Below are 24,029 nucleotides of genomic sequence, written 5' to 3' on the forward strand. Positions count from 1 at the left end.
GGCTGCGCCGCTGTGGCAGTGGTCGCAGACAATTTACAGGATTTTTTTTTAAGTGGATTCAGGGACAAATTAATTCCAATGGGATAAAAATCTGACCTTACAAATAGAAAGGTCACCACTGCTACTTCACGTCAGTAACAATGCGACAGGAAGTGGGTGTTTGGCCTTCCATAATGAGCTGATCTCCAGGCGGTAATGGAGCGAGGAATGAGGGCCCCTCCGCTCCATGATAAAGCTGGCAGGAGGAGGAGGTTTTGAGAAGGAAAGGTGGCGGGGTTGTGATCGCCGGTCATTAAGGAGATGACAGTAACGTGTTGCAGAAGGCTACGAGAGGGATGCGAGGTGAGAGAAGAGGTTAAGGATTTTGGACAGCATGGATAGATTTCCTGCTGGATGGATTGCGTTCAGGATGTGGAGTTTGTGCAGAATGCCGGAATATCATAGAAGTGTGCCGGTACTCCCACTATTCCAGGTGTTCCCTTCTTGCCTCTTTATTTATTCTAAAAAAGTAAAAACATTGTTCTGCAGATGCTTGTTCGGCTCTTATTTCCTGTTTGTGTCATCGGGCGGCGTCTCGTTTATTCAAAATGGCACATGCTACAGTTTGGTTGGTCCATTTTTTTGGGTTTGAAGGCTACTTCCTGGTTTACGTCGGATTGACGACAATGGGACTTTACCATGGGGGAGTGTTGGTGGAATATTCCCCCTGTGACTCAAACATAGGAAAAAGTAAATAAATCAGCAAAAGCACACCAAAAAAAAAAAAAAAAAATCGCACAGCAAAGCATTTGTTTGTTCATCATTTTGTTGATGATAACGGGAAGTCACACAATTTTTGTTTCTGTTACAATTACGGCGGGGGATTTTTGGTCGTGAGAAGAAAAATAAATTCCGCTTACATGATGGAATGTCATATTGGTGTTTGTTCATTTGCAGTCCGGGGTGGTGGGAATGTCCCTTTGTGACCCAAATGGCAAAAAAAAAAAAAAGGAAACGAATAGTTGCACAGTTCCGACATTCGTAGGACTTAAGTATTCAATAGAACGGACTGGTCTACTTTTTTATTCAGTGTGGGGGGGGGGGGGGTTAATTTAAAGTGTAAAGTCTGACACCCCATATTTGTTTCCATCTTAAGACAGAACTGGAAGAGAAAGAACTGGCGATTAAAAACAACACACAACCATTTGGTTGAGATTTTTAAAAAAAATAAATAAATAAAGATGAGAAACAGCTGTAGTGAACCCACCAACAATATTTCTATTCTTCCGGTTTGTTGTTTGTTATTGGTGCTGTTGTTACTTAGCACATAAAAGCCAGAGCAGACTCCACTAATGGACTGCTCCCTCTCGTCTCGGTGCCCTGGTCTCCACCTCCAGTTAAAATACTTCCTCTGTATGTTTATAAAAGCACTTTGCCTGGATTTTATAGACTATATGAAACAATCATCATCAGCGGTGAAGCCTTGTATACTCCCCGGACACTTCATTAGGTACACTCACATGATAGCCAATACAAAACCCTGTATCAAAAAATGATCGCTTTGATTGTTCGTTTGGCAAGTTGTTTATTATTTTTTGCAGCGAGGGAGAAATTTTGCGAATCGTACCGAGACCGACGTATTATAAACATCTGTCAGTATGATTGTGTGCAGTTCTCCATCAATCCATTTTGTGGTGTTCCTAATATTGTGGCCAACAACTATACGCTCAGCCCCCTTCCATTATAAAACGATGAGTCAGGAATCAAGTTTAATGGTGAGTTTAATGTGTTGATGTGTTATTTTGAGAGATAAAGTCAGGCCAAGTCGGCAACGTTGAGATGCCGGGAGGGTTAAGAGTGCACCGTTTCTTCCAAACACGCGCTCACGTGCACATAAAATGAGGATTTATGGAAGGTCGAGTACGGCTGTAGATAAAACGGTTTGTTTGTTTGACCTGCTGTTCAACGTCAGAGCAAAGGTGTTGTTTGTGTCCATGCAAGTGTGTGTAAATCATAACTCCCGTGTGTGTAGGTCAGGTGATGACAGCAGGCGTAGCTGAGATACTGAACGGCTATTCCTTGAAAGCTGTTCTGAGACGAGTTCCAGGAGAGAAACATACCGCCGCTGCTGAAGACACACACGATGACAGTTACCTGGGTAAAAAGCAGCTTCTATCAACTTGTTTCTTCCGAGTCTTCAGACGTCTATTTCCCCTCAAGTGACCTCTCAGTCCAACCTTTGTCACTAGATTCCATACAGATTGGCCCTGGGAATCCTCAAATTGTGACCGTCATCAAACATTTTGTCCCAGTGATCTCGAATCTTCTTTAAAGCCTCCTCTCACGGCACTGTCAACTTTGCCATGATTCTTTTATTTCCCTTCAGGGATTGAAGGATGATGTCGGACCTCAAAGTTGTGGGAGGGGGGGACGGTTTAAGATGTGTTTAAAAGAGCCATTTATAAATAATTTGTCATTTTAATAAAAAAAATATATATATAATATATGTAAAATATATATATTATATATATGTATTTATTATTAAAATGAAAAAATAATTTGTATTTATTATTATTATTTTTAATTTAAAAAAAATAATAATAATAATAATATATATATATATATATATATATATATATATATAATTATTATTATTATTTTGTTGTAATTGCAAAATGATTTCTCCCGTTAGGTTACTCCGTAGCAGTGGGGGAGTTTACCGGCGATTCAGAACAAGGTGAGAAACCCAAGACAGAACAAATGCAGCAGCAATAATACAACTTGTCTCCTTGGCACTTGAGATGCTAACACCGCTATGGCGTGTGATCAGGTGACCCAAAGGGAGCGAGCGCACAGCTGGGTGACAATATGCAGCTCTAAACTCGCAGGCAATAATGAGAAGTGTCTCTGAATGTCTGGGTCACGACCCCCCGAGGGGACACGTCTTTGGGAATTACTGATAACGGGATTTCCTGCGCTCCGTTTTGACTGATTAGAATGATTAGTGGCAGACCTCTGGAGGTTTTGAGTTTCTTTTGGACTTGAGCAAAATTGATAGGGCTGGATGGATTTAGTAGGGATTTCATCTGAGAAGAACTTCATTTTGGGTTTCTTGAAAAAATTTCAGGCGGGAAAAAAAAGCTCCTCCCCCTTTTACCAGCACAACACATGAAAGTCTTACCCAAGCTTTTAAATCCAAGTGTTGCGGTGGTTTGGTGAGTCTTCTTCACAGTGAAGAACTGGTCGTAACAAAAAGTTCTGTGGGGGGCTGGGAAGTTGAGCTTTATGACCTTGTGGTTATAAAGAAGAGCTGGAGGACAGGAAAGCAAAGTAGAGGGGTCTCTCTGATCACCCTGAGATGTTAATTGCACCGCACTCATCAGTTCATCATTTAGCTTGTCTTTTCTCACAGTTGCTGCACTGTTTAGAGTTTGAAGCCTTTGACAAACTTCTGTCGAGCCACGTCTTTGATTGTAAGTCTTTTCCCACACGCCCGCTAATTCAAGACTGTTTTGAAATTTTGCAGAGCTCCTCGCCGGAGTGCCGAGAGGAGCGCAGAACTTTGGATATGTGAGTACGGACACGGGAATGCAAAAAAAAAAAAAAAAGTGCTTTAGATTTGTGTGTTTTTGCAGGGATTTGGGAGGAAATCATACAATACGTTGAGAACTTTTACGATCAAAGGGGCCCCAATGCATTTGAATGACCTCTGAACTCGTGTGCAAACCCCCCCAAGGGAGAAAAATGTACTCCGCAGACATGCAGTGCTCAAAGCATTTAGCTCATTGCTGTGAGCTTTAGTGCATTACAGGATTATAGGATATTCTTAAGATTATTATATTTATTATTTGTATTTTTTTGTTTTTTAATTTTAATTTAATTTGTTTTTTTATTTTTATTTTTTGGTTTTCTTATTTATATTATTATTATTGCAAGCGTTGAGCTTGAGTGCATTACAGGAATATAGGATATTATTAGATTATTATATTTATTATTTTTATTTTTTTTGTATTTTAATTTTAATTTAATTTATTTTTTATTTTTTTATTTTTGTTTTTCTTATTTTTTTTATTATTATTGCAAGCGTTGCTACGCCACTGGTTGAACCGTGTGACAAACGCACGGAAAACCAATTCCATATTTTACCACAGACATTTCACCTCACCGCGTTACACAGCACCCTGCTCCCACTATCATTTTTTTTTTTTTTTTTTTGAGTCTGTTGAACAATACATGGACTCTGGTGGATGCTTGCGGTTCACCACGTTCAGACCCGACCGAGCCTTGAACTTGTCAAGCATGGTCGCCATTTGGAAAAGAAGCACGACAAGGAACCAGAGAACAAAACGGACATTCGGTGCTCTTATGGGAACTTGTCCCCGGGGCTGACTGTGTCCATCCTCCCTAATGACACACAGCTTCCGCCGCATGTGGAGGGCGCTGACCTTGCGTCACCCCGCTCCTGCCCCCCCCCTTAACCTGCAATCACAGTACACACACACACACACACACGCAACAATGTGTTTTTAGGGCTGGGAGAAAATGCTTCATTGGCGTAATGAGTCTAATCAGGTTATGCAGGTTGGTTGTTTTCGTCCCCCAGACAAGCGCCCCATCGGGACTAGTTAACATATAACGTTATGAATCTGATATTTGTGTTTATCTTCATCTTTCTTTGTGTTTGTAAATCAATCCTGGGTTAGTGTGTCTTTGCAGCATCTGCCAATGGGTCGAGCAGTATCCTCGTGTGTGTGTGTGTGTGTGTGTGTGTGTGTGTGTGTGTGTGTGTGTGTGTGCGTGTGTGTGTGTGTGTGTGTTAAGCCCCCGGCTGTCCCCATGTGGTTGTTATTTTAGGTCTTATGAAGGAATTTGCAGCCCCCCCATCCCTCCCCACAAGCAGGGTTACTTTTAGGGTAAGGGAGGGGGGGAGTTAAAGGGGAGCCCAAAAGATGGTAATGGGGGGGAAAGGCAGGGTAAAAAAGAAAGGCATTTAAGTTTTGTGGTGTCTGTCTTTTTTTTTTACCCCCCCTTATTGTTTTGTTCGTCTGGTTTGCTATGCGGTAAGGACAAAACCTGCTGAGTCATCACAATTGGTCCTTCTGCTTCTTTTAGGTGGTGATGATCAACTCCACTAACCTGACCTTCATCCAGAATTTCACGGGAGAACAGGTAAGAGCATTCAAAAAGCTGTTCTACCTAAATGGCTGCTGACTCGTCATTTTTTTGTCAATCCTTCAGATGGCCTCTTATTTTGGCTACTCAGTGGCTGTGAGCGATCTGAACGGAGATGGGTAAGTGGACCATCGTATTTGCATCAAATGTATCGCCTAAATTCCACCTTGTGCATTCAGGACGGATGACGTTCTGGTCGGAGCCCCCCTCTACATGGAGAGGGAGATGGAGAGTAAGCCTAAAGAGGTGGGGAGGGTCTACCTGTACCTGCAGAAGGCTCCACTTACCTTCTCCAAAGCCGTCGCCATCACCGGTACGCACACCTTCGGGCGCTTCGGCACGGCTATAGCGCCTCTGGGAGACGTCGACAACGATGGATACAACGGTAAGGAGGGGGGGGGGGTAGAATTGTGGGGATATAACGGAAATTAATATGAATGAAACTTAGCTGAGTAATACAAACAAATGTGAGAAGAAAAATAACTCCTCGCATACTTGACAGTATTTGGCTTTTTTTGGTTTGAGGCTGATGGCAGAAAATAACATAAAACTTGACCTTATTATTGTTACGTCAATTTTAAAAATAATCTTTCATAGTCAGTATCCTTATCGGGGTTTCATGCAGGCTTCAATTAAACTGAAAATACTGATTTAGTATGTAGTCAAATGAGGTCTGTTCTCGAATTTCTCAAAGACAACTCCCACAATGGCGCAGCCCTCCCTCTTTCAAAAGAAGAGAGACCCGGAACGGTGTACTAATTCACATAGTATTTCCGTCACGCTTCGTCTATTACTATTTAAGTTGTACTTTGTTTTGGTTCTACTAAAAGTAGGTCCAAGGTTTTATTTAGAATGTCTGTCTTTGTTTAAAATTGCAACAATAAACACAAAGCGGCTCCCCTTCTCCTAAGCTCCGGCCATTGTTTCCGTTTGGAGTGTTCTCCAAAGCTGGCTGAATGGCTGTTTACAGTTTCAGAGTGGTGCTCGGATTGAAATTGATGTTAAAGGGATTTGTCTGTCTGCCAATTTTGGGACAAAGGTAAATCTGATGACAAGCAGATCTGCATTTCCTGTCAATTCTGGATTGTTTGGTCTGTGGCAAAGGAAATCTATGTAAAGCTCAAACGTGAACGTCGGACGTTCCGCCACGAAGGCTCGTGAACACGTTTTCCGGTCGTGATGTCCAAGGTTGACTCGTTGTCCGAGTTATTTTTAACTCTCCACATGTGCCTGGAGATAAAAATCATCTGGGAATGAATTTCTGTCCTGGAGCCCAGAGGTTTTTTTTTTTCCTGTTTGTTTTATCCTCACATTGATTGGACTCACACACATGCACACCAGCCTGAAGTTCCGAGGTCTACATCTGGCCTCTTACGTGCTACATCCATCCAAGTGATTTATGTTTAACTTATTAACTGACAGCGGTCTGTTCGTGTTCGTTCCACCTCGTTAAACTATCAGATCGATAGCCGGTAGATCAATAGCAAGGCTTTCACAGGCGAGTGACATAAAATCACATCAAGCTGTCCATTGGGATATGACCCAGCAGAGGAAGCTCTTAGTGACATATGTGGATTTTTTTTTTTTTTTTTTTTTTAATCTAATGAGCGTACGCCCGTGTCTGCGGGATTTCGTTATTTAGCATGACATCACAATCGTCATGGCAACTTTGCAATTTAGGTTGTGATTGACTCTTTTACCTGTAGCCTCATTTTTTTTATTTTATTTTTTTCCATCTGCGTGTAATCACTGGCAGATGTCATCACGGTGTTTGTACATTCCTCCAAGAAAGCGAGGCGTCCACGTTTTTGGCTCATCCTCGTATGTTTGGTTTAGAATCAGCTGTTGATTCTGTTTGGTTTAGAATCAGCTGAGTTGAGCTGAGGTCTTTGAGGTTTTGATTTTTAATCATCTCAACTAACTTACTGTCACTTATCCTCAACTAGGTGATGAGTGTGACATCATCGCATTGGTGTTTTGTGAAAAGAAAGGCACAAAAACTACGGTACTCTACTGATCATTATCGGGGTTAAAATAATCATATTACTATGAATATTGGGATTTTAGTCATCTGTTATTAGGAGGTATAGTCATTTTTGTGGTTGTGTTGCAGATTTTTTTAATAATAACAATTTGTGTTGGAGCAGTGAAAAACATGTCACTCCGAATTTTGTGAGTTATACAAAATCGATACCTGTGTTTCGGAAAATGCTTCTTATCTTCTTCAACGATAATCTAGTGAATCTAGAAAATATCAATGATGTGACTTTAAAGTCAATTGATTTACAATTGGACCGCATTCTGACCATCTACAAAATTAAAAAGTTATCTACAGTATTAAGGCTAATGCTAAAAACTAACCCAGATTACAATCCTAATTCCATAGAGAAAATATACTGTACATACATAAATGTACACATATACTGTATACATTATACACACATGGCTGCACTTATCCACTCTTCTCTAGCTTGCTTCATGTGGAACTACTTGTTTAGAGTGATTTAGGCTGAGGGGGTCCACAGACAAACAGGATGTCTCGAGGTGTTTATGTACGACAAGATCGACTCGTTTGCTTCCGTAGTTTCATGCAAATATGCGGCAAAATCGGATTTTATATGATGAGCGATTTATTATTTTTTTGGTGCTGTTTATATATATATATGCCTGGAAACTGTCAAAGCAGTTTGAGGTCATAGTTTGACCTTTTATGGAAATATGCTTACCTGCCGTCCCGCCAAGATTTAGATGAGAAGATCAGCGGGGCTCTCGCGTTTATCCTGACGATATGGAGCCAAGAGACGTTTGGCTAATCTAGAAGACAGAAATAGTTAACCCCGCATTCTGCAAAATTGAAACAAGAGCTTAGATTGTTGTTATTGTGCACTGCAGTGAAAAATAGTCAAGGATGACGGGGAATAAATTAGCGCTCAGGTGGTGGTGAAAAGAAAACAGAAAGTGATGCGGAAACAACAATAACTTCCTGGACGAGGAAAGGAAATCACTTCTTCTAGTCGTCATGCTGAGCTAAATAAGCATTATGTGTGTTCCTGTTCCTGTTGCCATTACACTTTTGCATTATTTAATAAGAGAGCTCCCCTTTTGAATGTACAATAAGTGGCTTTATGCTAGCTGCTGTATGCTAAGCTAGGTGGATGGACTCTACCATTATCTTGCATTATTATTCCAACCTTAATGGATATATATGAGTTTTATTTTATGCCTTAGCATGGTCAAATATAACATTGTCACTTCTTCTCAGAAGTATTTGTGCTATGGCTATGGAATTAGTTGAAGCAGGACGCCATTTTTAGCAGAAGAGTGACACAGTCACGTTGTGGAAAAGTACTTGCATTTTTGATTTCTGTTCAATTCTTCTGAGACAGTTGGGATGAGATTTCCAAATCAAATCTGGCTCGAATACTGACATACCTACAGTGACCTAAATACGTCAGAAAAATAAATAAGTAATAGCAAAAACCAACGGCAATGGTTTGAAAGGATGCTGAAGAGCTTAGCGACATCGTCACGGGGGCAGGTAGACGAAGGTCGCTGGGAATGTTTCCCCCTGCTTTGCTCGCAAAGGGACCAGAACCGTGCTGATGTTGAAACCATGTGCGTGTGTGTGTCATCTCTCAGACGTGGCGGTGGGTTGTCCATTTGGCGGAGAGGATCACGGAGGACGAGTATTGATCTTTAACGGACGCAGAGATGTAACGACGCGAGGCCTGACGCTGAGCCAAGAGTTGAAAGCGGCCTCCGCCTCTGCCGGCGGGCTGCCCGGTTACGGCTTCACCTTACGAGGAGGCCAGGACCTGGACCACAACCAATACCCTGGTAAAGACTCAAGGAGCCCGTCTGGTTCTGCACGCTGCCTGTGTTTGTATCATCAAAATTCCTCTGTAAAGTTGCAAATCCTCCACTTTCCACTTGGTTTCCAGCTGCTCTTATTACATCCTCCCTCCTCTTCATTCTTGACCTCCACATTTCATCCGTCCTCCTTTTGCCATGTTCTCCTCTGTTGCCTCCCTCTGGTCGCTCTGCTAAAGTCATTATTTACAAGGAGCTGTGCCAATGAAATGAAGACATTCCTCGCAATTTATGTAACTATCAAAAAATGCAAGCAAGCACTATCTATCTATCTATCTATCTATCTATCTATCTATCTATCTATCTATCTATCTATCTATCTATCTATCTATCTATCTATCTATCTATCTATCTATCTATCTATCTATCTATCTATCTATCTATCTATCTATCTATCTATTTATCTATCTATCTATCTATCTATCTATCTATCTATCTATCTATCTATCTATCTATCTATCTATCTATCTATCTATCTATCTATCTATCTATCTATCTATCTATCTATCTATCTATCTATCTATCTATCTATCTATCTATCTATCTATCTATCTATCTATCTATCTATCTATCTATCTATCTATCTATCTATCTATCTATCTATCTATCTATCTATCTATCTATCTATCTATCTATCTATCTATCTATCTATCTATCTATCTATCTATCTATCTATCTATCTATCTATCTATCTATCTATCTATCTATCTATCTATCTATACATCCATCTATACATCCATCTATACATCCATCTATACATCCATCCATCTATCCATCTGTCTTTTCATTCATCTATCACTCCTTCCGGCCCTCTCTCTTTCGCACTTATCTGTCAATCCATCATCCCTCCATCCACTCCACATTTCTCACTCCATCTGTCATTCGTTCAATACCTCCTTCCATCGCTTTCTATTTCTATTGCAGTCCATTCAACTGCTATCCATTCCTTCTTTTCTATCCGTCTATTCATCCTTCCCTCACACCCACTCTGCCGCCCCCCCCCCCCCTGCCGCTCCCCTCCATAAAATGCATTTTCTCAATAAGGTTTATCCATTAAAGCAGAGCCGAATTAAATTACCATTTTTACATTAAGATGCCATTTAATCCGATTGAGAAGTAAATTTCTTTAAGTGTAAAGCCGCTTATTTACGTCTGGGGGGGGAATATACGCCTTTAGAAACAAAGCAAGGGCTGTAAAATTCCATTTTATTAGCTCATTTTCTTTCCAATTTGAAACCACTCTGTTTTAAGAATAACACCACAATTAACTTCACCTTTTCTTAACTTACACCACCACATGTGGATTGAAGCTACACCCCTAAATACGGCTTTTGATTTGTTTCATTAGCGGTCTAGGGAGTGTATTCCGGATCCTGGTCCAAGTAAGACCTTGTGTAACTGCTAATTAGAAATCTAGCAATTAGAAGCAATGCGCAGTAAATGCAAATACAAGGGTAGCAGGTCGGTGAAGCAGGAAGTCGATGGGTGGCAAAATAGTCGTCCGCTATATGTGTGCGGAGCGCGGCCCGTGTCGCCTATCATTAGAAGTCGGTAGACGGAAGTGAGGCACGCACACATGGCGAGTCGTTTGCAGGCTAGTAAAGTCACACTGTTCAAAGGACACAAAAAATCTTTGATCAGCCTCATGAAGGAACCAGGAGACCTGCGAGTCGTCGTTAGCGTTTAGCCCAAGCTAGCTTCAATTGAGGTTACATTTGTTTTTTTTAGACACAGATGATATTTCATCAAACGTGGACACAGGGTGAAGGTCAGACACTGAATCAAGCTCACATTCCCTACGGATGCCACCTCAGGGGTCAAAGGTGAAAAACGGACAACATTTACCTGCCAGTCACACGAGCCGGCCCGATTTACCGACAGCGTTCATCAATGCGTGCGGGTCGTTCCGTTTGTCATCAAGTCTGAATTTATTGCAAAGTTCCCTCAACTTGCAAAAATAAGGGGGGAAATCCTCCAGAAATAATATTAGTCAGCGATTCATTACGGTATAATGTTGCAAATCATATGGAAAGCCCATCTCCCAATGCACTTGCGCAAATAACCTCGCAGAGAAAAACTCCGAGCGCCCCGCAGACACCCGAGAACGAACAAATCCCGAGCATCTTTTCCACCGAGTCCCATTGACTTTTGACCTCGCCTCATCGCGGCCGGTCTCCCGCAGTTTCGCCGGCAGTCGGCGTATTCCAGCCAGTGACAGTTTGACAGTCTGTCTAAACTCTGCGCTGAAATCGTGTTTTCTTAGCAATAGGTGGACATCAACTCGGGAGGCTGGGTTGCAAAGAAAGCCATCCGATCAAATACTTTGCAGCGGACATTGTTTTTAATATTAGGCGTAAAATAAGATATCCTGCCAATTGAGAAATTTCCTCCCAAAACTTTGGAGCAAGGTGGTTTCTATCCATCACACACCATCTGGTGAAAAACACACCTTGCTTCTGATGGCTTTGACAGATTGCAGCCTATTAAAATCCAAGTACACCAGCCCCTCCCCCTCCCTTTTCATCGTACTCTGCTCAAAAAGTCACATCGAGAGGTCCTTTCTTGTCAGAGACGTACATAGCGCCACCCGCCCGCCATCGTGGGGGGTGGGGGGGGCCCAAATGTTTAACGTAGTGGTTTTAGGGAAAGGCAGAAACAGATGTGAGTCTTTGCAAGTCAATTGGTCCCCTTTTTTTCATATGTAAGAAGGGACACACACAAAGAATGGCGACATGGGTACCGTTAAACTATACGGGCAAGTTTTCTTGATGTCCTTTGGGTTTGGTTGAAAAGTCCAAATTGTTAGAAACAGCTAAAACAGCAGATTTCATGAGGCCAAGGCACTTTTTACAGCGGACTCATTTGTTGCTTTCTGACTAGTTTCGATGCTTCGACTAGCTACAATTTTTAGATCATTTTGAACTGATGATAATTCGAATAAAAGTTGGATAATGTTTGGTTTTGAGGGCTTGAAAGCAAAAACGTTACAATCCAAATTTTCGTGAGATAATTTTTGCAACTTTCGGTCACAACAATACCAACCAATCGACCAACAAACCAATTTCCAATTAATACAATATTTTTGTGTCTGTTAACTAGTCCACTTTTTTTTTTTTTTTTAAATGTATTTTATACCAAATATTTGAAATACAGACAAGAGTCCACCATGCTTGTATATTTAATATCCATTCATATAAACATCATTTATCAAACAAATTGTAATTGCAAGTACCCATAACATCTGACAATCACACCATCTCATGTGGTTCACCAAAAAAAATCCATCAGCCAATTGTAAAAACACAAATGATTAATCGACCATGAAAATAGAACCCTAATTAGTTGCCCTTCTCCTGATGGGCTTTTCTTTCCCTGGATCAGGTTAACTTTGGTCGCTTGTATACAATCTTGCTTCTTTTTACAATTGACAGATTGTTCTAATCAGTGTCTACGCACATATGTCTGCGTACGTGTTTTTCCATCGGCATGTGTCCCGATAACCCACAAGCAATAAATACCAGCAATTCCCCAAAAAAGTGCAAGAGCCAATTAAAAGTTAGGAGCTCATCCCAAATAGATGCTGACAATGACCTCGTGTTGCCATGTTTTGCTCCTTAACAATGTAGACCCATGTAGCCAAAATATAAACAGACATTTGGGAAATTTTTTAAGGGGGTGTCTGAATTTAGTCTGGGTCATGGGTAGAGTGAATGCCGCTCACCCTCACACTGTGTCCTTGTGCTTTAAACACGAGGAGTGTGTGTTGATGAGGATTGTTTGAAAATTGAGGGCTGCAAATCAATCCCATCTGTGAGCCTCTTTAGAAAGCCGTCTCCTCGCTTTCTCCCTTTCGCAGACTTGATCGTGGGGTCGTTTGGCGCCGGAGAGGTGTCTGTATACAGGTAATGCCAATTTTATTTTATTTTTTTATTCTTTTCAAGTCAAGGCTCGAATTGAATCGCATGTTTTGGTTTAGGGCTCGAGCGGTCGTGTCTGTGGATGCGGCGATGATCCTGACCCCCAGAATCCTGAATCCGGATGATCGACAGTGTCGTCTACCGTTCAGCGACGTCACGGTGACCTGGTAAAATCTCCGTGCATACTATCGCTAATTTAGAGTTTATGAAATATGCAGACTAGCAGGTTGAAGTTATTTCTTAAAAAAAGATTGACTTTGTTGTCCAGACGTCTGACATCCATTATGTAAGCAAAAACAAAGTAAACTATGACCTCATTGCGGTCGTCAGCCGTGTTTTGGGTTCAGCGGAAACTCTTTGAGGTCTTGAGCTATGAACTACCGCTAAGAAAGCAATCTCAGTTATCATCATACTTTCCGGATTTCATTTTGAGTGTTTTGTATGGACGGCTTAACTCATTCACTGCCATTGACGGCTATAGACGTCAATTTGTAATTTTGCTGGCAGTGAATAAAAGTGTTTAGTCTGGATCTCTCTCTCTAGTATCATCACATCCCTGTCAATCTGGAAAAGTATATTAAACCTCCCCCTGTGCTTATAGAAAGACAAATTTTAAAATATTTTTGTTTTGTTTTATCATCTGTGCCGGTGATTTCAAACTAAAAGGATAAAAGTTTTAACCAAATATGAGACTAATGAGATCTACTGCTGCTGTAATGAATCCCCAATCTGTGGCTGGAATCCGGAAATCTAACACAATCACAGGCATACACATATATTTCACATCTGCCATCACACATAGCAATCACAAATTATATTTCATATAACCTTAAGGGATTCAATTCATTTGAAACCGTATAATCTTATTTGTTTTTACCCCCCCCTGGGTCAATTTGAAAAAGTTGAATAAGTCTAAAATTCTCTCGCTGCTTGACCAACGTTGAACATATTCAAGATGGAAGTGGGAATGTTTAGACAAGAAAAGTGTGCTGGGCTCGCTGCCACCGCCGTGCCGCGGCTGGGAACGCAGATTTGAGCCTGATTGACAAAAAGCACTAAACTATGGCGCTGTGTCATAATAATACTCGGCTGATTCAAATAAACAGACGCAAAGTTGGTACGGAGGTATTGAACCAGATATGCTATGACACAAAATCAAACAGAATTAAGTGACGCCGTGGGTCAAGGGGTGAACGTTTTGTTGCGAAAGCAGGCCCGGTTTGTGTCGTGAGTTTTTAACATTAGGCAGTTTTTCGTTAAGTAGGACATGTGATTTTTTTTTTCCCCAGCCAATCATATTCTAGCAACTTGTCGTAAATTTGCTTTGCATTATTTATTGTTATGGGAACTTCAGCTCAAGTCATAAAGTAAAAAAAAAAAAAGAGTTTACATCAGTGATACATCCAACTTAATATTTATATTTATTAAAAACATATTGTAGCGCGAACAAGCTATTCAACTGCTGTTGACTCCCTCGGAGATGTTTTTTTTTTTTTTCTTCCAAGTTTGTGGTCTCACCACAAAAAATGCAGACATTGACACCCCTATTTCTTTTTTGTGCCCAATTTCCAAACAATGCATTCCATTTTTTTTCCCTCCATCTTGCAAAAAAAATGTTCCAATTAAGTGTCATTGTTTTATATCTATTTTTTTTATGCTTACAAGCATAAATTCCCCGTTGTCCTTTTACTCACTGTACTTTTTAAAGCAAAACAGCTTGAGGCCAGGCAATGAATACTGTTCACAGTATCTAAAAATTTTTATTTTTTTTTTTTAAATGGCTTATCTAATGTTTTACAGAAGTTAGGCCATGAATGATGGATTGAGGATGAAGCTGTGGTGTAAAATGTCTTAAAAGTTCTCACCCATTAAATGTAACTTGGGGGGCCTACAGTAAGCATGTAATAATAACAACAATGTGTTTGCTGGTTAAAGCACACATGCATTTATTTTATTTTTGGGAATAATTCCATTGTCATGACTAAGAAAGGCTGTTTGCTGCATATGTAGACTATACCATAAACACATTGCATATAATAACCCAGATACATGAAATATAAAACACATGCAACATCTCACAAAACCATCTGGGGGGGACGTCCAAATAACTCCAGAGGGGGTTGTTTGTGTTTTACTACAAACATTAAAGCATTAATTTATTATATTCGGGAAACGCACCTCATAATTACTGAGTTTGGCACCAACTCCGATGAGGTCATTGAAGTCATTACCAGTTGTTGAAGTGAAACCAAACAAACTTGGCCTAATGTTTTGTAGTTTTCATTCACTTTACCATTTCCTTGATTTAAAGAGGCGATAACACACAGGCACATACTCTTAAATTGATCAATTAAAAAAACAAGGAAATAAATAATAAATCAATATATAATAATAGATATAAATAAATAAATAAATAAATAAATAAATAAATAAATAAATAAATATGAGAAAGTAGTGCATTTGCCCAAGCTCCCATGTCTGTTTATGTAAAAGAATGCTCCCTAAGGAATTCACCGCCCTAAGAAAGAAATTACCTGGATTACGTCTATTAGCCTGTGCACATTGAGCGCGATACGCAACATTAACTGGGCTACTCTTATCTCGCAGCCTGAAGGTGGATGTGTGTGCAGAAGTGAGCGGAATCGGCATCCCCAGCTCTGTGGGTAAGCAAGAACTATTCTGTTTTCAATTCATTGATTGCCCCCCTCCTTATGTATTTAAAAAAAAATAATAATAATAATCATTTCCTCCATGCATCTCTCTCCCATCAGACTTGAGAGCAGAGGTGCATTTGGATTGGTTGAAAGGCATCCGAGGGGGCGTGAAGCGAGTCCTCTTTTTGGATAACCAGCAACCTCAGCGGAGCGGACTCCTAACGCTGGGCCACAGCCATCCGCAGGCTTGCCTCAATTACACTATTTACCTACGAGTGAGCAGACCCCACCATAGAATCCCACCTGTTCTGTTTCCCGTCACTTTTGACCATATACTCCTTTGTTTCTTCACAGGAGGAAGACGAGTTCCGTGACAAATTGACTCCCATCTCATTAGCTTTGAACTACAGCTTAGCTCCTCCCTCTCAGGGCCAGACGCTCCCACCGGTCCTCAACTACTACAGCAGCACTTTCCTGCAAGAGCATGTATGGACACGTAGGCTAATAAATGAATGAAGAATATTTTATAAAGCCGATCAACAGGGATAACAAACTCAAACTTGTTGTTAAAATATGCCAAACTAGAAATTTAGGCCTGTGTGTTCTCTTCATGCTTGTGTGGGTTTTCTCCTGGTATTTGACTTCCTCCCACATTCCTTGAAAAAAAAAAAAAAAAAAGGCTCAGGAAGGGCTTGCTCGTCCCCCCCCCCCCCCCCACAACAGCATTTTATTGTATTCACTTTTTTTTTATGATTTAAAAAATAAGAAAAATATTTTTTTTAATTGACATTACTTGATACAGCTCCTTTATTGGATCTTGTCAGAGATTTGCAGAGGTGTACCTAATGTAATGTCCATTTGGTATATACTATGTCCGCATGTTTACAAACACTTCATGGTGGGATCATGTCCAGTGTCCTTCCAATATTTCCTCATAACAATCCTTTTCTTCCTCTCAGGCCTACATTCTCCTGGACTGCGGTGACGACAATATTTGCATCCCGGACCTTCAGCTCACTGCCAGCATGTAAGACCTCTGACAACAACAAAAAAAACATGGAACTCAGCCAAGACAAAAAAAAAAATCTGTTACTCGTCAAACAAAGGGAAAGGTTTACATCAGAGTTGTGCATTGTATTCAAGTCTATCATGTGTGTGTGTGTGTGTGTGTGTGTGTGTGTGTGTGTGTGTGTGTGTGTGTGTGTGTGTGTGTGTGTGTGTGTGTGTGTGTGTGTGAACCAGCCTTCTCTCTGTAGTGCTTCCAGATGCACGCCATCACCATGGCAACATTATACAAACATCCTGTCAACCACTACTGACTGACACATACATGCATACAAGCAGAGGTCAAGGACATTTAATTCCACAAATGCATCACTCCAAAAACATTTGACTGACTTGCTACTTGGGTCCATTTTTAGGATGAAAATGAAAAAAAAATGAAATCCCTCCCCCCTCCAACAGGGACCACTCTGAACTGGTGATCGGAGATGACAATTTGTTTATGTTGACCATCACGGCGACGAATCGAGGAGAGGGAGCCTACGAGACGGAACTACATGTCTTGCTCCCATCGGAAGCCGACTATATCGGCGTGGAGAGAAAAGTTGAGGTGAAAGAAAATCGCACACGTGCTACACACACACCAGTTCTGAAAATAGAAGCCTCACAATGAAGCAATTATCCCGTCATGATTAAAACACCAAGTGCGACAAAGTGTGACATCACTTCCTGTTGTGTCCTGTTGATGATTTTTTTTTTCCCCCCCTTCCAGTCTCTGGATCTTCTGGACTGCGAATACAACATGGTGAATGACTCCAGGCTCGTAGTGTGTGACCTGGGCAATCCCATGGTGGCCCAAACTGAGGTGAGCGGATACACACTCCAAATCCATCAAGCACTATTTTTTTTTTTTTTTGGTCACCCCATTCCTGCTTCTCCTCAACTTTAACACATTCTGATAGATTGTTTCCAATGCTTCGCCATCATCTCCTCGACTCTCATTCCATCCCACTAAATTTCGTTCGCCTTGACTCCGATCACCAATTAATACCCGGATGACTGACGTGCAAGGATCCAAGGCTTTGTTTAAAAAAAAAAAAGAATCCGTCGTCATTTGCTATCTGGACCTCATGTCGCATTATCATGTGTGAAGGTGTCAATGGAGATGTGACACCCCGCATTGTTATAAATCAATTATGTGGTCACGTTACACTGCTCAGGGGAAGAAAGAGAGTGCAGAAGGTGTGAGTATATGTGTGTGGGGGGGGTGGGGGTGGGGGTCCAGGCGGTCCAGATGAGAGTTATTAACTTTCCCCTTGCTCAGGAATCCACAGGCTTGTGGCGAACATACTCACATGCACATAATAGTGTCATCCATGGAATTGGGTCATTCGTCCTGCTTCATGTCACAAGTCTGAATTAGTTACCCAACTTAGTCTCGATTTTTATCACATTGGCATTGTCAGCCAAACATCTTCTATCTTGGAATTCCAGTTTGAAGGATTTTTTAATCGTTTTCTTTTCTACATGTATAATGTATTGAAAGACGTGAGGAAATCCAGAACAGTAGTGGCTTTCAACTTCTCCATTTAAGGTTCACCGCTGAGTATTTTCAGTCTTAACTTTCTTCTGTAAGTGATACGTTCATGGTCTCGTTAGTGGTGGGATTTTTATATATTTGATTTTTGTATGTTATTTTACTCAATCAGCATTTTAACAAGACTATGGATAAAATGAAAACATGAACTAGTGAGAGCTTTAATGTGGATAAAAGCGTATCCTGAGTTATAAATTGGCATGACAATCACATGTTGCCATCCTAAGCATATATCAACAACATGTAGCTTGAAAATGAGCTCTTTTTTTTTTATTCTAGCTCCAGATGCTCTGAGGAATAAAAAGATTGAATAGCTCGGACCCTCTGTGACGTACCCGCTTGCCCTCTTTGGATCTTCATCGCCTCACTAATGCGTTCCATATAGACGGCCTCAAATCTCCCACGGGGCTGCTCCTCCTGCTCGCTGTCATTTTCACAAGATGATGTCCACGTGTATTTGTGTACGCTCACTTTTGTGTAGTTTTGCGATGAGCACACACTTGCTTGCATGTGTTCTGCGTTAGAGGACATGGGGGGGGGGTCTCACGAGCATCTCAGTGTACGTCTTGTCAACACTACAAACTGGATCTTCTACTCACATAATAGCAGAGGAATGACCTCGTTGATTGGGCCTTTCCTGCCTCATTAATGGACACCAGGGTATCATGTGACTTGTTGATTATTAAAAATTGATTTGGATTTTTTTTTTTTATTCACTCTCCACAGATGTCTGTGGGCTTGCGCTTTTCAGTCCAAAGGCTTGAAAATGCTGGACCAAAAATTAGCTTTGAGCTACAGATCCACAGGTGAGACACACACACCATGATACATACCAACATGTAGAATACTGAAGAAAATAATGTTTGGTGGATTTTGTGGAATAAAAAAAAAAAAAGCAGTGTGTGGCTTTTGTGTTGACAAATGAAATTATTTATCCCACACAGTCTGCATAGGACAGCACATTGGTTAAACACGACGACAGAATAAAAATGATCTAAGACATTCCTGTCACTTATATTAAGTCACAGTTTTACGGCATGTGTTTTTATTTCTTTAACACCCCCCCCCCCCTCCCGCTCTTCCTCACCCGTCAGCTCCAACAAAGACAACCCAGATAGCAACCAAATCAGCCTGAATCTGGCCATCGTCGCTAAAGCTCAAATTGATTTACGAGGGTGAGTCCTTGCATTTTCTTTCTCCTCTCTGACATACAAACGATCTGCTTTTATGCTTTGGGTGCTTGGAGCAATTTATGTCCTCTGTTTTTTTGTTTTGTTTTTTGTTACACCACAGTGCATTAAAAAAAAAATGTAAAAAAAAAAAAAATACATCTGCTGTAATCATGTGCACATGGGTTAATTGAGAGCCCTCGGCGGGCACACTGATATATGTACAAACATGAAAACTCTGAAAAATACTTTGCGTTCAGCAGTTGAAATGAAAAAATATAATAATAATACTAATTTCTATTCTATGCAGGGTTAAAGAAACGTTATTGTCAAACTAATCCAGGCCGATCCAGATGAAGCTTTTTTGGCAGCATTTTAAATGGAACACAGAAAATTTTATTTAACAAGTGCTCAGCTGTTTACATCTCGTTGTCGAGTTGTAATTTGCAATGCTTTCATGAGATCGGAATTGCTCAAACAAAAACTCAATCTTTTGTGAAGAGCCAGAATTGATTCTGACTCCAAAAGTGCCAAATGTAAACATTCCAAGTGCTAGTTTGAGTTTGTCAATGAGAAATGTTTCAACCCAGGCAAAGGTCTCCAGTCTCCAATTATTCTTTTATTTTCTCTTTTCATTAGCACCAAAGCGTATTTAAATATATTACCAAGCCTCACTTTAAAGTTGCCCTATTTTCAGTAGTTATCTTAAACCAATATTATCATGAATTAACTAATCACGCTTCCTTTCTCCCTCATCTCCACAGGGTGTCTCATCCCTCTCAGGTGGTTTTGCCATTCCCACGTTGGGAACCCAAAGAGAAACCCGTCAAGGAAGACGACGTTGGTCCGCAAGTGACCCACATCTACGAGGTAAACACCGACCAAGTCAGTCATTAGGTGTAATTACTACTGTGGAGTCAGGTAAGATTCAGGATTAGTGTGATTTTTTTTTTTTTGTCCCAACATGGGATAATTAGCCAGAACCAAAACAAGGTCACAGACGACAGATAAAAGGAGGGAAATTGGCAGACACACTGGCGACAGTTTACAATGAGTGTATGTTGTGTGCTTGTCCATGTGCTGTACATGTGATGTCTTTAAGTTTTAAAGTTTCTGGCCCTCTCCTGCAGCTGATAATGATTTTCATTGGCGGTACTTTTCCCACTTGGCAGCTGCTTCTACTTAAGGAGGACATTTTTTTTTATTTTGGGGCTCCTTGAGCCAGAATTCCTGCCCCGCAGCATCAGGATCATGTCCTGTTTGGATGACTTACCTCACTGTTAATGACCGTGTGTGTCTATGTGAGAATGTGTGAGTGAGTGGAAAGGTGGCTTTGTTGAATTGATGGTTCATTTAAGTTCTCGATTCATTCCCCCGTCGCCCAAACGAGGGTTGGAGTTGTAGATTTGTCTTGTCTATGTCTCCAATCCCCACTGAGTGAAGGCCTATTAGTGCGCGGCCCAAAAAAAACACAGGTGGCCCGTGTCATCACGCCACAGTTATGATAACCCAATTATAGCCGATAGTCACTTGAGGCCCACAGCAATAAAACCACTAACTTCTCCACCACTTCTAACGTCTACAGCTCCATAACTCGGGTCCCAGTAGTATTCGAGAGGCCGAGGTTGAGGTCGGATGGCCTTCCCGCTTCCGTGACGAGAACCTGCTGTATGCCATGGAGATTAGAACTGATGGGCCAATAAGCTGTCGGACGAATAGCAGCCTCAACCCACTTGGGCTACAGGTAAGATTAAAAAAAAAAAAAAGAAAATCACAATATTGTTGTGTACTAGTTTAACCATCAATCTATTACTACTTGTGACTTCATCAATTGGGTTGTTCTCAGGAAAAGTGGTCCACCCCAAATTGCCAATAGCGATCTAGAATGAGAATTTATTTTAATGTTTTCTAAAAGCAACTCATTGAAGGTTTTCAGAAGTATTTTCTACATTTTTATTTTTGTTAGATTTCATCCCTCCAAGATACTCCCGAACTTCTCGGCTTCTTGAGGAACACCAGCGATCCTCTTCGCCGCCACAAGCGAGCCGCTAGCCCCGCCCATAATCACAGCGGTAAAACCCTGGTAAGAAAAACACATTTCCTGCACGGGAATCCCAAAAACTCCAGTTGTGTCTTTTCACAGAACTGCACTAACATCTCCTGCCTGAGAATCACGTGCGTGGTGGGCCGCTTAGATCGTGGCCAGAGCGCTGTACTTAAAATCCGGTCAAGACTTTGGGCGCATACTTTCCTGCAGGTCAGTGTCTGGTTCCACATCTTTGCTTCATTAACCCTTTGTTTATCGGGCCCCTGCTAGGCTTGCTGCGTAACTAAACTTAAAAGGTTGAAGTCATACCCGTGACCTTTGAGTCAATGTCCTTTGGCACGCTTCATTATGATTGTTGCTCAAATAACATTTCATTTTGTCCCGCAGCGGCGTAATGACCCCTACATTCTCAACTCGACTGTGACCTTCGTGGTCCTGGCCGTGCCTTATCGGGTCCAGCCCCCCAACTTGCCTCAACGTACCATCTCGGTAAGATCTCGACTTGGCTCGATTCTGCCTCGATGTGAATTTGAATGGTTATTTGTTTGTAGATGGGGACACCAGTGTTATGGGGGACACCAGATGTGTCCTTTGCCGTGCCACTATGGGTCATCATCCTAGCGATACTGCTCGGGCTACTCGTGCTAGCCATGCTAACGCTCGCCATGTGGAAGGTTTGTTATTTACCACCGTTTCCAACATCGTTATCGTCGGTCCGCTAAAGTGTCGCTGGTATTTCTCTCAGTGCGGTTTCTTCGATCGGGCGAGGCCGCCAGCCGGGGACAACGTTTCCGACCAAGAGCAGCTGACGTCGGATCGAACGGGAGATGCTTAGAATGATTAAGAACACTTCCTAATTAGGAGGAATTGTGGTTTTAAGAAGAATGTGCACCTTCTGACTGAATCCAATCCAAACAGAGATCTGGAGTTGTTGGACCTGACGTTTTCTCGACTCCAGATCTTCTGCCTCTCCCGTCGATGAACTGGCACGGCGGGAGGGACGACTTGTTACAATCTGCATCAGGCGGAGACTAAAGATTCTCAACTTTGACAGTACAGGATCAAAGCACACTTCAGCGGAAGACATTTTTGGGATCGGTTGTCAGTGGTGAGTTAGGACCACAGGAGAACAGTGTGAAGAAAGTTCTTCACAAATCCACATTATATGAACTGAGGTACACAGAGGCCTGATCTGTGTTTGTGTGAATGTGAGCTTATACACTCGCTAGCCACGATATTAGGTAACCCCCAAAATTGTATTTTGATCACTTATTGGTCATTTTTTCATCTAGATAACAAAAAGATTAACATGAGAGGTGTACCTAATGTTGTGACCGGTGGGTGTTTGTGTAGATATGTATTTGTGTGCAGGGACTGTACATTATAGGTGTGTATGTGTTAATTTAGGGGCTTCTCTTCATCCGATATTGTGTTGTGCGTCCGATGTGTCACACACATCGGGATGCATTAACATGAAGGCACAAAGCAAACGTGTGTATTTATGAATGTACGTGCAATATTTGTACATTGCGTGATACTGAAGCTTGTTTACACTGGCATTATTTTATCAGAGCTTAATGTATATACTGAAGTGAGTCGTGGGTATGATAGATTTTAGTTTTGCTACACAATCAAAAAAAAAAAAAGTTGTCTTGAATGGTTTGTGCCACACCAAATCACGGGAGATGGAAATAAGTTATATATGAAATGATCATCTGAGGTTTCAGTCTCTCACTAGCTCAAGGTTTTGCTTTTTTTTTAATTTTATACATGTATGGTTTATCGCATACCATTCATGTGGTGATCTCTTAAAAGTAAATGTTAAATTCTGACATTGATCTGAGTTTCGTTTAAAATGTTTTGTTGCTTTGTAAATGGGGAAAACACACCACAGAGAATAAATATGACGTCAAAGATTTTTTATGAAATTATCCCCATTTGTTTAGTTTGCCTGTCAAAAAGGATGTTTCACATCTACACTTCAGAGGAAGAACTCTTGCGCCCTCTAACGGTAAGAAGAGATGAAGAGCACACCAGTTTGAGGATGAACGGTGCCCTCGAAAGGCAACACGGGGGTGGTTAAAGTAAAAAATGAAATAAAAAGGCAAATTATTACGGATTATAAGGGCATTTCACACGTATTATTTTGTGTTCATGATAGAAATAAGACCACAACCTTGAATAAGATGTGTAACTGCCGAAGTCGGCACGCAGTTGTGTCTCTCGCCGCTGGGCGGAGCTGTTGCAGTTTTAACGATGGTCCAAGTTTTACATGATGCTCAAATAATTTTTGTGTGAATTTATTTTTATTTCTTGTTATTTGTTTATAGTTTATAGTAGTGTCTTGTTAATATTAAATTGCAATTGAAACCGAAAGTAAATCCTACTTCGAGGGCACTTCCTGTTTCTGAGAAAGAAGCGGGAAGGCAATAGTTAATGGCCGACCTAGGACGCGTTATCGGGAAGTTAATATGTTAAAACAGTTTAAGTAAAGTACCCGGTTGTTCACTGACAGGCCAAAGAGGTATGTATGTTTTACTTTTGTATTTAATGTGTATGTTTTGTAAATCTAAGTTTATATGTGTCTCACCATTTCTACGGTGTGATGTCCAAACAAATTAA

General features: G+C 41.1%; 1 protein-coding gene across 1 annotated transcript in view; it reads left to right on the top strand.

The window, feature by feature from the left end:
• itga8 (integrin, alpha 8) overlaps positions 1 to 24,029 on the top strand; it is a 33,608-nt gene that overhangs the window by 5,355 nt on the left and 4,224 nt on the right. Inside the window, exons 7-30 of the mRNA XM_085918322.1 lie at positions 2,012 to 2,137; positions 2,672 to 2,716; positions 3,506 to 3,549; positions 5,092 to 5,148; positions 5,218 to 5,270; positions 5,331 to 5,536; positions 8,791 to 8,988; positions 12,878 to 12,923; positions 12,998 to 13,105; positions 15,546 to 15,601; positions 15,710 to 15,867; positions 15,947 to 16,078; positions 16,552 to 16,619; positions 17,057 to 17,204; positions 17,367 to 17,459; positions 18,918 to 18,997; positions 19,286 to 19,366; positions 20,125 to 20,230; positions 20,946 to 21,104; positions 21,327 to 21,443; positions 21,504 to 21,617; positions 21,795 to 21,896; positions 21,959 to 22,081; positions 22,153 to 23,931. Coding sequence (XP_085774448.1) covers positions 2,012 to 2,137; positions 2,672 to 2,716; positions 3,506 to 3,549; positions 5,092 to 5,148; positions 5,218 to 5,270; positions 5,331 to 5,536; positions 8,791 to 8,988; positions 12,878 to 12,923; positions 12,998 to 13,105; positions 15,546 to 15,601; positions 15,710 to 15,867; positions 15,947 to 16,078; positions 16,552 to 16,619; positions 17,057 to 17,204; positions 17,367 to 17,459; positions 18,918 to 18,997; positions 19,286 to 19,366; positions 20,125 to 20,230; positions 20,946 to 21,104; positions 21,327 to 21,443; positions 21,504 to 21,617; positions 21,795 to 21,896; positions 21,959 to 22,081; positions 22,153 to 22,242 — 2,510 coding nt within the window. The 3' untranslated portion in view covers positions 22,243 to 23,931. The remainder of the gene's footprint in view (positions 1 to 2,011; positions 2,138 to 2,671; positions 2,717 to 3,505; positions 3,550 to 5,091; positions 5,149 to 5,217; positions 5,271 to 5,330; positions 5,537 to 8,790; positions 8,989 to 12,877; positions 12,924 to 12,997; positions 13,106 to 15,545; positions 15,602 to 15,709; positions 15,868 to 15,946; positions 16,079 to 16,551; positions 16,620 to 17,056; positions 17,205 to 17,366; positions 17,460 to 18,917; positions 18,998 to 19,285; positions 19,367 to 20,124; positions 20,231 to 20,945; positions 21,105 to 21,326; positions 21,444 to 21,503; positions 21,618 to 21,794; positions 21,897 to 21,958; positions 22,082 to 22,152; positions 23,932 to 24,029) is intronic.

The sequence above is a fragment of the Syngnathus leptorhynchus genome, chromosome 8 (assembly GCF_054491065.1).
Source record: "Syngnathus leptorhynchus isolate UIUO chromosome 8, UIUO_Slep, whole genome shotgun sequence".
Lineage (NCBI taxonomy): Eukaryota > Metazoa > Chordata > Actinopteri > Syngnathiformes > Syngnathidae > Syngnathus > Syngnathus leptorhynchus.